General features: G+C 36.5%; 1 protein-coding gene across 1 annotated transcript in view; it reads right to left on the bottom strand.

The window, feature by feature from the left end:
- CRISP1 (cysteine rich secretory protein 1) overlaps positions 1-12146 on the bottom strand; it is a 32557-nt gene that overhangs the window by 5721 nt on the left and 14690 nt on the right. The window contains 5 exon segments of the mRNA XM_082411750.1: positions 780-868; positions 3001-3092; positions 4638-4786; positions 5963-6053; positions 10246-10374. Coding sequence (XP_082267876.1) covers positions 780-868; positions 3001-3092; positions 4638-4786; positions 5963-6053; positions 10246-10374 — 550 coding nt within the window.

The raw sequence follows: 12146 nt of genomic DNA, 5'->3' as shown, positions 1-12146 counted from the left end.
AATAAGTTTTTTGGTCTTACAAATCTGAAGGTAAAGGATATTTTTTTTGGGCGGGGGAGGTTTGTTATTTCTCCACAAACTTATTGAAAATTATGATGTAAACATATCCCTGTGGAGTAAGGAATTATGCCTGCAGGAAGCTCTATAAAAAGAAACTTTTGCTATCTAAGGAAATGAACATGTAATTGGAACTCATTTGGTTAATACTGCATTAACCTAGGTAAGATTTACTTAGGAAATAAAAGGAAGTGCGATACACAGACAGTGTGATCATCAGCTAATATCTTCCAATGTGTCAGCGGAAACTTCAAAGAATAAGGATCACTCAGTAAGAAATTACCGGCCCCGATAAGTGGTCAGGCAGGTTAGGAGGTTATGACCCGCAAGTAATCTGAGAACACTGGTAACCTGAAAGCAAGATGTCTAACTTCAGGGCTGCAATAAGAGAGCCAAGAAACTTTTTATAGAGCAGAGAAAAATTTATACTTATATTAACATGTTATCCGAGGTGCCCATATTAGGGTGGGAACTTTAAGCTTTAGGGTGGAAACTTGAGTTTAGACTTGGACATTCTAATTTCCAATCCAATAGATTTAATCAGTGGTCTTCTGGGTCGCTCTGGGGGTGGGGGAAGGGAAATCAGATAATGTTGATTTTTCCTTTGGGATGATTGAGGAAAAAGTAATAGAAAAGTACAATATTGTTACATGCTTGATTTTAAGGACATATGGTTCCCAGATCAACAGTCAAGAGTAAGCACACTGAGATGTAAAACTTACTACAAAGTTTATCTTCACAGTTATTTGGACAGTCTCCGCATGGAGTTCCCTTATTATAAGGTACATTCTTTTTGTCAGGATCATTGCCCCTTAAAAAAGAATAAAGAAAAAAGGGCCTAATAAAATTGACGTTTGAAAAATGCATATAAAATTTTACTCACTATTGAAAATCAATTAAAATAGTTTAAGACAATGAAACAATTTTTGAAAACCACTTGTAACCACTTGTATGTAATCTCTAAGACATGTAAGATTTCTAGCCTTAGAATGAGAATAATTTATCTTTTTGAATATACCGCAGGCAACTCTGAGGTGCTCAGAATATTTAGACAATTTGCATCTCTTTGGACAGTCAAGTTCTAACAAGCAGGGGGCTTTAGAAACATTTATGATAGGACTCTTAGCCTTATTTATACCCATAAGGACTTGATAAACATTTATGTAAAAGGGCATCATTCTTAATAATGTAAGAAAATTTTTAAGTGAGTCAAATTGGAGATGTTCTAACTTCATCTTGCCCTATGTCATGAGAATTTTGATACATGTCAGTGTCATTTGTAAAAACACATGCACTATTATAAAAGATGAAAGTACAACAACATGGATAAAGCCAGTGTTGGAGTTTGGGGAGAGAGAATAGATGAGAATTTCCTGTTTTGAGCCAATTTAAAATTTCAGAGAAGACGGTCTTCCCTTAGATATCTAAGAAAACAATGGGGATTATGGCTGATTTTCACTTAAATTGTTTTTTCTTTTGGAGCAGAGGAAGGTTTATTGCAGGGCCAAGCAAGGAGAACAAGTGGCTTGTGCATGCTCAAAAAACCCCAAACTCCTGATTTTCACTTAATATTACATAAAAAATAAAGTAAATATTCTAGTTGAAACAACATTCTATCTGATATATTTCTCCTTGAATGAATTGTTAAAATTTGGATTTATAAAAGAAACATTACTTAATTCAGCAAGGGGTTTTGTCAGACTCTTGGCCTCATCTTTGGCTGAGAAAATTCTTGTATCTCAGCCCCATGTATTCTATTTTTCTTTTTTGTGTTGTCAGAAGTTTACTGCAGACCATGAGCTCCCACAAGGATTTAGTACAATTGATGCATTGTATATGCAAGGAGACCTTACTGTCTTTAGTACTAATCACACAGATAAAATCACAACAAATATTAAGTACTGAAATCAAGACATGATAAAACCAGAAAAGAGCTCACATAGAGCTATTGTATGAATATGCTACATCTACTGAATCTACAGGGATAGTGGAGACCTCATTTAAAGTGTAAATATGGTAACTTACTATGAGAGAAATCAGTTTCATTGATTCATATTGTGTATCTTTTATTGTGCTACACACATGGGAGATGGGAGTTCAATAAATACCATACTTGGAGCTCATCTTATGGAGGAAAGACTTGTGTATTGAACAAGTAAACACAGGTAGCTGAAGGAGACATATGCAGACCAACAACTTTCCTTAGCAGAATAACATTTAAACTGGCATTTGTAGTAAATTAATGGAGGTTTGTATCCAGCTCAGAACAATCCCTGCTTTCTGATAATCACCACTCAAGCCACACAAGTGGGTCCCTGTGGGTTCTTGCAATTACCCTTTTCGGAAGTTGACCTTGCTTCATAACCAGAGGTGACAAGACAAAGGAGTACAGCTGTCCCTAACCAGAGCAATCAGATGATCTCTTCTTGGAATTGTTGCTCACACCTTTGGTAACATGTAAATTTAATTTCTAAAGGAAATACATATGCCAAGACTAAAATGCTAAATACAAAAACACTTGGCTTTTTCATTTGTTCATTCTTGATACTCCACTGCATTTTTGCCCTTGCATTCTAAAAATACTCTTGCACTGTTAAAATAAATATCCTTTTTTTTTTTTTGCTTAAGCTAGATGAAATTTGTTTCTCTTAACTAATGCTACTTGAAGAAGGAATAACACATAGCGAGATGACTGGTAATAGTGCCTAATTTGAACATTATATTGAGATATAGATTTATTTAGAAAAATATAAATAAAAATATGTGTGTGGGGGTGTAGTGTTTTAGGTGTTGACTAAAAGACATTGTATCCCTAAAGTTATTAACTGAAAAGAAATATTTATTTGAGTTTTATTTTATAATGGTTGAGAAACTAAATTAGGGAAACTAGTAAGGGAAATACATTTCTAAAAGCTATGTGAAACTAAGCTGTAAAATACATACTCGTGACAATAGTGACAAACGTAGAGATACTGAATTCCTTTACGACATGATGATATGCCACAGCCAATAAGGTAAGAAGTGGCCCAAACAACCTGTAAAGATAAGGTTATTTTATTAACAATTTGATATTTTGCTAAATGATTACTCTCTGAATATTGTTATCCTTGATTGAAAATAAACACACATGTTTTTAGGATGCTTTGAGCATGGCTTATTAGGAACTCCTAGAAACAGGAAGATTCCCATGTGTCTAGATAACACACATACATATGCATACTCAGTTGCCATCGCTGACCCTGACTCATTCTCTTCTTCTTATCAAATCTATATGGGATATATTATAACCTGATGAAGGCTGCTTGGTGATTATATAAAAATCAAAGCATGGAAGGAACTTTAATTAATCATCAAAAAACTGGCATGGTGGAGAGTAATGAGTTGACCTTTGAGAAAAAATTGAGTCAGGTTCAAAGTCTGTCTCTACCATTTCCTGGTGGGATGGTATTTACCAGTTTGCTTTATGTCTTGAAATTTCATTTTCCTATTCCTAAAATGGAATATAATAATATTATCTTTTACATCATAGGTATATGGTGGGGATTAAATAATAAACCTTATAAGTGTTTGGAAGAGGAAATATTAAATTACTATTCCAAAGTAATAGAGCTCATGCTCTTTTGATGGAAATAGTGGGGCTAGTCTACTTTTATCTAAAAGAAATGGAAAGTAGGAATTGACGTCACACATTTGTCATATTTTTAGCTCTCTGGGTAATTATTTTGGTTTTTATCCTCTGCCTGATAACGTAAGTTATATAAATAAATGGTCTAATGCTATAACATTCTTGGATTCCTGGCACATACTGCTTTTGTCCAAGGATATCAGTCTTAAAAGAAGAATGCTATTTGCTAATCTTTTACTTAGAAATGTCTGCATTGCTATACATAAGTGATTTAAGTCTATGAGTTTTAAATGTACTATCTTTGTCAGCTTTTAACATTAATCTTAAGTAGGCTTTATTTTAAGTAAATTTTATTATAGATTTTGCGGTCACATCTGAGTCTTCTGCTTTGGGGACAACAGCTGTTTTTCCATTTTTGTATTTCTTACATGTTCAATGTTTAAATCTATCCATTCTGGATGAGTTTTGTTAATTTATTTTTTACTGGAAAATAACTCACCTGATTTAGATATTCAAAGTCATTTTTGTAGAATTAATTTATTATCTACACTGAAGCCCAATGGTATTTTAAAAACATGAATCAGGTTAAATCACTTACCTGTTTAATGACTTCTATTGCATTTAAAATACAATGTAAAATTGATGATAGCTAATAAGGCTGCAGTGACATAGTCCCACTTCCCTTCTGTGTTCATCTCCTTCCACTCTTGCATTTATCAGGTTTCAGCCTCCTTTTCCAACCCCTTCCCTAGTTTTTTCTCTGTCCTTGCACATACCCAGATCCCAGATACTGGTTTCCAAATATTATTTCCCACTAAAAGTAAACAAAAATCTTTAAAGGGTGTAAGTTTGCATAAAATGGATAGAATGATTTCCCATGGTTCTCATTCGCCTATTTTCCACGCATGCTTATGGTCACTTAACCAATGGGTATATTTGCCAGCACACAGTTTACCTGTGTGTAATGCTCGATCATCACGTCATCGTCTGTCGGGGTCCATTCCCCGTACTTGAAATATTTAGACTCACTGTACCAGATTCTGATTACGTTTGACCATGAGATAGGATAAGATGTCAGATGCATATTTTCTCCACAAAAAGTATCTGAAAGGAGGAAAAAGATCTAGGTCATACTCTACAAAATTTGGAAATACTTTATAAGGATACTTTTCGTACTTTTATTCTACAAATGTTTCACTGGGCATCCAAGCAATGTTTGATAAGAGGAAGCAAACTCAGCTCTATCTCTGCTAACAATTTTCTTTCTCACTGATGAATAAACTTGTGGTGCTCAAGTTTGCTGAGAATTTGACAGTAGGAGATGATCTGCAAGCTTGGGAATCAGATCAACCAACATCTCAGTCTCTGCCATGTCCAAGCTGATGGAGAAGGGTGAAACCAATCAGAATAACCTATGCAATGTAACCAGGCCCATGGCTTGAAAGCAGCCACACAGAGGTATTCATCATGCATAGACCTTGAAATAAATATGTGCTCATTTAACCATCCATCCTCTTGTGACGTGGGCCTTGATCAAATATGATATTTGGGAGTAAACTGCCCTTCTCTGGAGCAGGGAAGACTCACATTGCTAATTCACAGCTCGACAACATTGGGTAAAGATGCCCAATAATCTGTAAATATAGCAGGGGGACTCACATTGCTAATTCACTACTTAGCATTGGGAAAAGATGCCTAGTGATCTGTAAATATGGAAGTTTCATTAATATTTTAAAATATTTATAATAGACAAGTATCCTATAAATGTTATTAATGTCTACTTGTGTAGGAGGTACTGATGGCTTTTCTGGAAACCAGCAGGGATCCACCTAATATACATGGCATGAGATGGACTCATTTTTGAGCGCCTAAAATTGTTCTCATGGGCAGCTCAGTAGAGTTGGATATAACTCACTTCTCAACTGTATTAGTGTTCCAAAGCTAAAGATAGCCCCATGGTAATATTGTGAGAAGCTGAAATAAATATACAGAGTGGAAACCTTCTAGCTATACAGCTTTCCAGCTAGTCATCTTCACATTACTGAACTCTTCTGTGATAGTGAGAGCTTTGATTCTTTTCTTTTGGTGACCAGAATCAGGAATTTGAAATTTTGAATTTCCAATTTCAAAAATTAATAATAATGAAACAGTGCAGTGGGCCACAATTGCTACCATTTATGGGGCAAATGTAAATATAGGCTAGATGACTTACCTTACCCATACCAGGTTACTTAACAATTCCTGAGAACTTTTGAGCAGAAAGGTGTGTCATATACCTACTTGTAATTCGCCTCTTAAGTGCATTGCTCTCTACCAATTCACAATCTTTTGACAACATTCTGGCATTTCTTGAAGCTTCTTCACTCCAGTTCTACAGGTGAAATACAAGCACATGGCCTTATAAACATTTCTTTGGTAAGATTCTAGTTTATTGTTTCTAAAAATCCAAGGCTAGCAATATCCTCAATTGTATTAGCTAACAATTTAAATCACAGCACCTCTCTTAAATATTTTGGTTGGAAGAGGAAGACAAATCTTTCAATCCATTGTTTTAGCCCTTGAATTTACAAAATCACAATCTGGCAGTAACATTCAGTTGTAGCTTCTCTTTCAGAAATATTAAAGAATTTAAGTAAATGCTTCCAGTAGAACAGACCAGGGTTAGAAACTCATCCCATCATTTATTAGTAGTTTTACCTCTGACACATTATTTAATCTCTTTGAATCTCAGTTTTTTTTCATCTGTAAAATATGCCCCACAATTCATACCCAGCAGCTTGTTCAAAAGTTTTAATGTGATAATTTGTGCAATACAACCGTGACATGATAAATCTTATGCTACATGCTCAATAAGTAAATATTTCTGTGATTAGAAACATGTATAGTATTACACATTTCCATCTAAATTATGAATAATAATAATAGCAAATCATAGCTAATACTTCATGCCAGGACCTCTTACCAATTCTATATGTATATTCTCTCATCTTTACTCATAGCAATTCTACAAGGGACGTACTATTGTTATCCCCATCTTCAAATCAGGAAACTGAGGCGCGGAGATGTTGCATAATTTTTCAGGATAATACAACCAATAATGGCAAAAAGAGAATTGGAATCCAGGTTCTTCTGGCTCTGGAGTGTGTGCTCCTAACTCGTGATGTGTGTCAATTGTGCTAAGCTGAAACATTTTGTTGGGTTTTTCTTCAAAGTAGATGAAAGGCAGAAAATCTACTAAAAAGAGACAAAGTTTGTATCTACAAATATGAGGTCTTTTGTGTAGAAAAGGATAGCACATTTTTGTGATTTATTTGAATGAGTCACACACAAATCAAAGGACACGGGACTGTGTCCACACTAGTTATGGGACTATGTGACGGATGTTCTCCCAGGCATTCTTTCATTCTCATATTATGCACATCCACTTAACAGACTGTCCCGATACCTGCATGCAACACATTATTACCAACGAAAGTTGTGGCCTTTCTTATTTACTACAGGCTTTCACATAAATCATTCAGCTACGCTTGAGAATAATTTTTGGATGATGCCCTTAGGTTTTCAATATTTTTCCTGACACCGAAGAAGTTTCTCTCTTATATGCATAGGCTGCCATCTGTGTGAATTTTACAGAATTACTCCTCAGGTTGATGAATTGGTTAAACTGTGAGGTTAATTAAGTAACTCATTAGCCTAGGGTCAAAGTAGAAATGTGGTTTTTTAGGGTTTGACTGTTTCATGCAAGAAAAGATGTATTTCAGTGATGGATACATCTAATTGAAAAAGTAGAGATGACATAACACATCCCATTAGGGCATAGCATCTCCTGGCAGCGGGGACACCATCATTGGACTCACGAGTATAAAATCTTGCCTATTATGACCAGGTTACCAAATAAGTAGGACTGGAACTTATCTGGTTAATTTACTGCTGATTGCCAGTTGTGCATGCTTGATGCACTACCCATACCCAGATCACTTTCTGAACTGAAGCACTTATTTCCTCTTAAGCTGAGAGTCCTGCCCTACTGTCTTCTCTAAAAATTATCCTCATTGACGAGAATACTCACTTCCCTGTGGCAGCCCATATCTAACAGCAAGTAGCTGTAGTAACTATAAGTGCCATGTAACCTCCCCCCAACTCAGGACAAGGTTGTGCTGAGTTGTCCTAGTTGTACAGCTTCGCATAGGATTAGCTGAGGACCCTGTTATGCCTACATCACAACCAAACTTCTTTGTATGCCCTATGTTGCTTCTCTATCTATATCCACAGTCGGTGTAAATCTGGAGATTATTCCCCAATAAGCATCATGCATGCTAATCTCCATCTCAGAGTCTGTTATCTTATTGTGTAAACTACCTGCAACATTAATTACAAACTGTCTGTAGTTCAGACCTCTTTGAGGAAGCTCTTTAGGATATTTCCTCTGATTAATGTTGGTAAGATACTAATTTTTTTGTGATACATCCATGATTAAAATCAAAAGTAAGTATTCATGGTTATTGCAGCAAAGTTATGAATTCTGGCTTTAATAAATGGTTCTATTCAAATAAAATTCTTATCCTATGTGCAGAAACTTTTTTCATTTTTGGAAAATATCTGCCTGGCAGTTGTGATTGGCTCTTCAGCTCTACTGTAATTCTATCAATTCCTTTCTATCTGTGCCCTATGCATTATTTATGGAAAAACTCAACTCCCATATTCCCTTTAAAATGTTACTCAGTTTTACTGGTGCACTTACTTTATCATCTTGTTGATCTCTCATACCTTTGGACCTTAGCACTTGAATATATTCATTCTATATATTCAAACAATATGTTCTAATGTTTCCTCTGTATTCACCTTGAATCCACAATAATAAAGTCTCTGAAATCAGAGACTATATTTTCTGTTCACTCCATAACTTCTTTACTACATCCCAGCTACACTTATTTGCTCATCTGGAAACCAAGGATTTTGAACCCTGTTTGTCCTAAGGAAGGTAAAGAGTTAAGAGCAGGTGCCTGGAGCTGGCCATTTGTGTTTGAATCTGTACTGATCCAGTACTTAGGACTTTGGATGAGCTACCGAATTTCTCTGAGGTTCAGATTCACTATCTGTGGAACAGAGATGATAGTATCATCTACATCACAAGACGACTGAGAGAATTAAATGAAATAATGCAATACGCTTCTAGAAGACAGCCTGCCAATCAATAGTAAGCACAATATGCATGTTAGCTACAACACTCACAATGCACGAATGCCTATGCTACTATTGGCTTTTATTGTTTTGGATTCTAAGATGACCAAGAGATAAATTTCAAAATCATTTTTCTCGTCACTAGCTTCCTTCCTCTTTGTCATTTGCATGAGGAAGCTGTCTCTTAGAATCACTTCCCATAGCCTGCATTATTTCTGACCCTTGTTCCTCTAAGCCAGTCCAGGGCTAAAGAGCCAGGCTTACGATACCAAAAACCTGAGTGATACTTCCAGTATATAATATAGGTGAGGCTAATCACCTAATACACCCGAGTAGTCCCTAAATCTGTTTTGTTTGGCAGCACCTAGTCTGCTCACGCAGCAGGTTTATAGTGGAAAGACGATTTCTCTTTTCTCTTATGGGATGCAAGGAAACTGGGAAATAGATTTGCCAATATTTGTTCATCTGGTTGCACCACCTGGCTTAGAACCTGGACATTTTTTTTTAATTATTATTTTTTTATTATTATTTATTTTAATTTTTTAAATTTATTTTAATTTTTTATTTTTTTAAGAAGTATTATTATTATTTTAAAGTATTTTTATTTATTTATGGCTGTGTTGGGTCTTCGTTCTGTGCAAGGGCTTTCTCTAGTTGCGGCAAGCGGGGGCCACTCTTCATCGCGGTGCGCGGGCCTCTCGCTATCGCGGCCTCTCTTGTTGCGGAGCACAGGCTCCAGATGCGCAGGCTCAGTAATTGTGGCTCACGGGCCCAGCTGCTCCGCGGCACGTGGGATCTTCCCAGACCAGGGCTCGAACCCGTGTGCCCTGCATTGGCAGGCAGATTCTCAACCACTGCGCCACCAGGGAAGCCCGAACCTGGACATCTTGATTCTCAGGGAGTGTCTTAGCCTCTGGGCTGCTGCTAAATGAAGACAGCTGTGAAATGCCTCTGTAATTTATTAAACAAGGTCTGCTACATGAACGATACTGACCGGCAGCATCATCTAGGAGCTTGGAGTGGTCCCCATCCCAGACCTCCTTAATCAGACCTCAGAAAGTGGGGTCCAGGGAACTGTGCTTTACCAAGTGCTTCAGCTGATTCTTAAGCACGCTCAAGTTTGAGAAGCACTGTCTTAGGGTCTGTTAAGAGTGAAATTAGACTTTCTGCGTTGGAATTGTGGCTCTGTCATTTACTAACTCTATGAGTTTGGGAAAACTACTTACCTTCTCTGTGCCTCTGTTTCTTCTGCTGCTGCATGATAGGTTTGTTTGTGAAGACCAAACTTTTAGTATATGGAAAGCAAATAGAACTTAATAAAATCTCAGTAAACACCGTTACTATTATTGGCATTGTTGTGGTTGCTGTTTAATTAATCTTACCATTTTTAGCATGTTGCTGGCTGGTGGAAATACTCGCCTCCTGAGGGTGTTATGTACAGCCACTATTTCTTCTTGGACAGTTGCCAGTTCTGTAAGGAGTGTATCATATGGAACTTTAGGTGGTTTTGCCTGTTACCAGAAAATTATTAATTAGTCTTACTTCTTTTAAGTGGAATTTGCAATGCATAGTATATTACTTGTAGACTTTGTGACATGAATTTATAATTGATGTTGAATGAATAGTGATCAACAGCATTTTTTAATCTACAACATCTCAGTATATTAGTCTCCATTTCTCCGGTGCTGGTTTTGAGGACTTCTGAACGTCAGCCTGACATTATACAAGTCTATAGAACAGTGACTGTTCTGGTTGTGACTGGTTTTCTTCAGATTTATGATTGGTACTTTGGACCATGTTGAAGCATTTTATTGGGCAATGTGAACCACAGTGGAAGATGTTTTGATAGTATTACACCTTTTACTGACCGACTTCCCTTCCTTGGCTCATTCTTCACCCCACCTCCTACAAGCCTTCTCTCTGCTTCCTAAATAAACACTTGCACTTGAATATTATTTAAAGGTATGTGTCTGGGAGAATCTAAAAGATTCATTATTGAGTACAAAACCTCTAATATCTTCAACCCAGGTTCTGCATCTCTGTCTTATTCATATGAGAAAACATTGATATTTGTATCAGTATGTATACATACAAAATAGAATTCAAAAAAATTTTGTAATATGGAATTGACAATAAAAGTTTTGTTTATTTTATTATTTGTTAAAAAAACCAAAATAGAATTCAAATCAACTACAGTCTAGAATTTGTGACCGTTCTTTTCATTTGTTTACCTTTTATCCTGTAACTCACTAAGAACAATGCATGGCCTTAATATTTTGGGTTAGCATTAATTTTTATAAAGAACATCTCCTTTTGTGTGTGTGTGTGTGTGTGTGTGTGTGTGATATATCACATGCGTTTCATACTATTTTTTTAAAGCGACAAAGCTTATGTAGTATAACTTGAGTGGTTATCTATCTATTCCTCAGCTACCGCAAGACTATCAATACAGTTTCTGAATGGATGGGATTCAGCCATACCTTGCTCAAATATAGAAGTAGTTATTGTCGTTTATTTTATATCAACAGTTTAAGGATATCGGGAGAAAACTATAAAATCAGTAGACTCCTCTAGAGACTGTCCCCTGTGGACGTCATTTCCTCAAAAGCACACTCACGAGGTGTTATTTTCCTGTCATACTGCAGGTAGCCTGGGCTAGACCTGAGGGATGGTTGGGAACCCATGAGAATCCCCTTACAAGTTCCAGATTATAATTCTCCTTGCTCCTCTAAGAAAACCCTGCTCCAGTGAAACTCATGGCAATTAGCTCTACCTACATCATTCCTGAACATTTACTCTCCTACAATGATTTTCCTGTCAATTTCTCTCATTTATAGAAACTGGGTCTCCTAAAACAATTCATCTTGTCCACCCCAAATTTTGCAGTCATATGGAGGGACTTCAGCATCCACAGGGATGACTCAACCATCTGGTATCTCAGAACTTGAACTCTTCCTCTCTTAAACCTCTCCTCCAAGGCTTTTTAGTTCCCCACCGTGATGGTCACAGCCTATACCTGGTGATGACTCCAAAATGCCACACCTGTAGCTTGCCGGAGGATTGTTGCGTATCTGGCAAGACCTCCACCTGGTTTCTCTTTGGGAAAAAAGTGTGAGTGAAAAGATCCAAACCAGCACCCCAGTAATCTAATACGTACGGATTTTCTTTCATTTATTGAATTAAGCACCTTCGACTTTTGACTTCTCCTATTTAGCATGTGAAAATAAAAAAGCCACTCATGTTCTTTACCAAAACTATTAACTTCAGCTCATCGTAAAAATAT

This window comes from Balaenoptera physalus, assembly GCF_965194825.1.
Source record: "Balaenoptera physalus genome assembly, chromosome: 11".
In the NCBI taxonomy this organism is placed as follows: Eukaryota; Metazoa; Chordata; class Mammalia; order Artiodactyla; family Balaenopteridae; genus Balaenoptera; species Balaenoptera physalus.
This window is presented reverse-complemented; position numbering and strand designations above follow the sequence as displayed.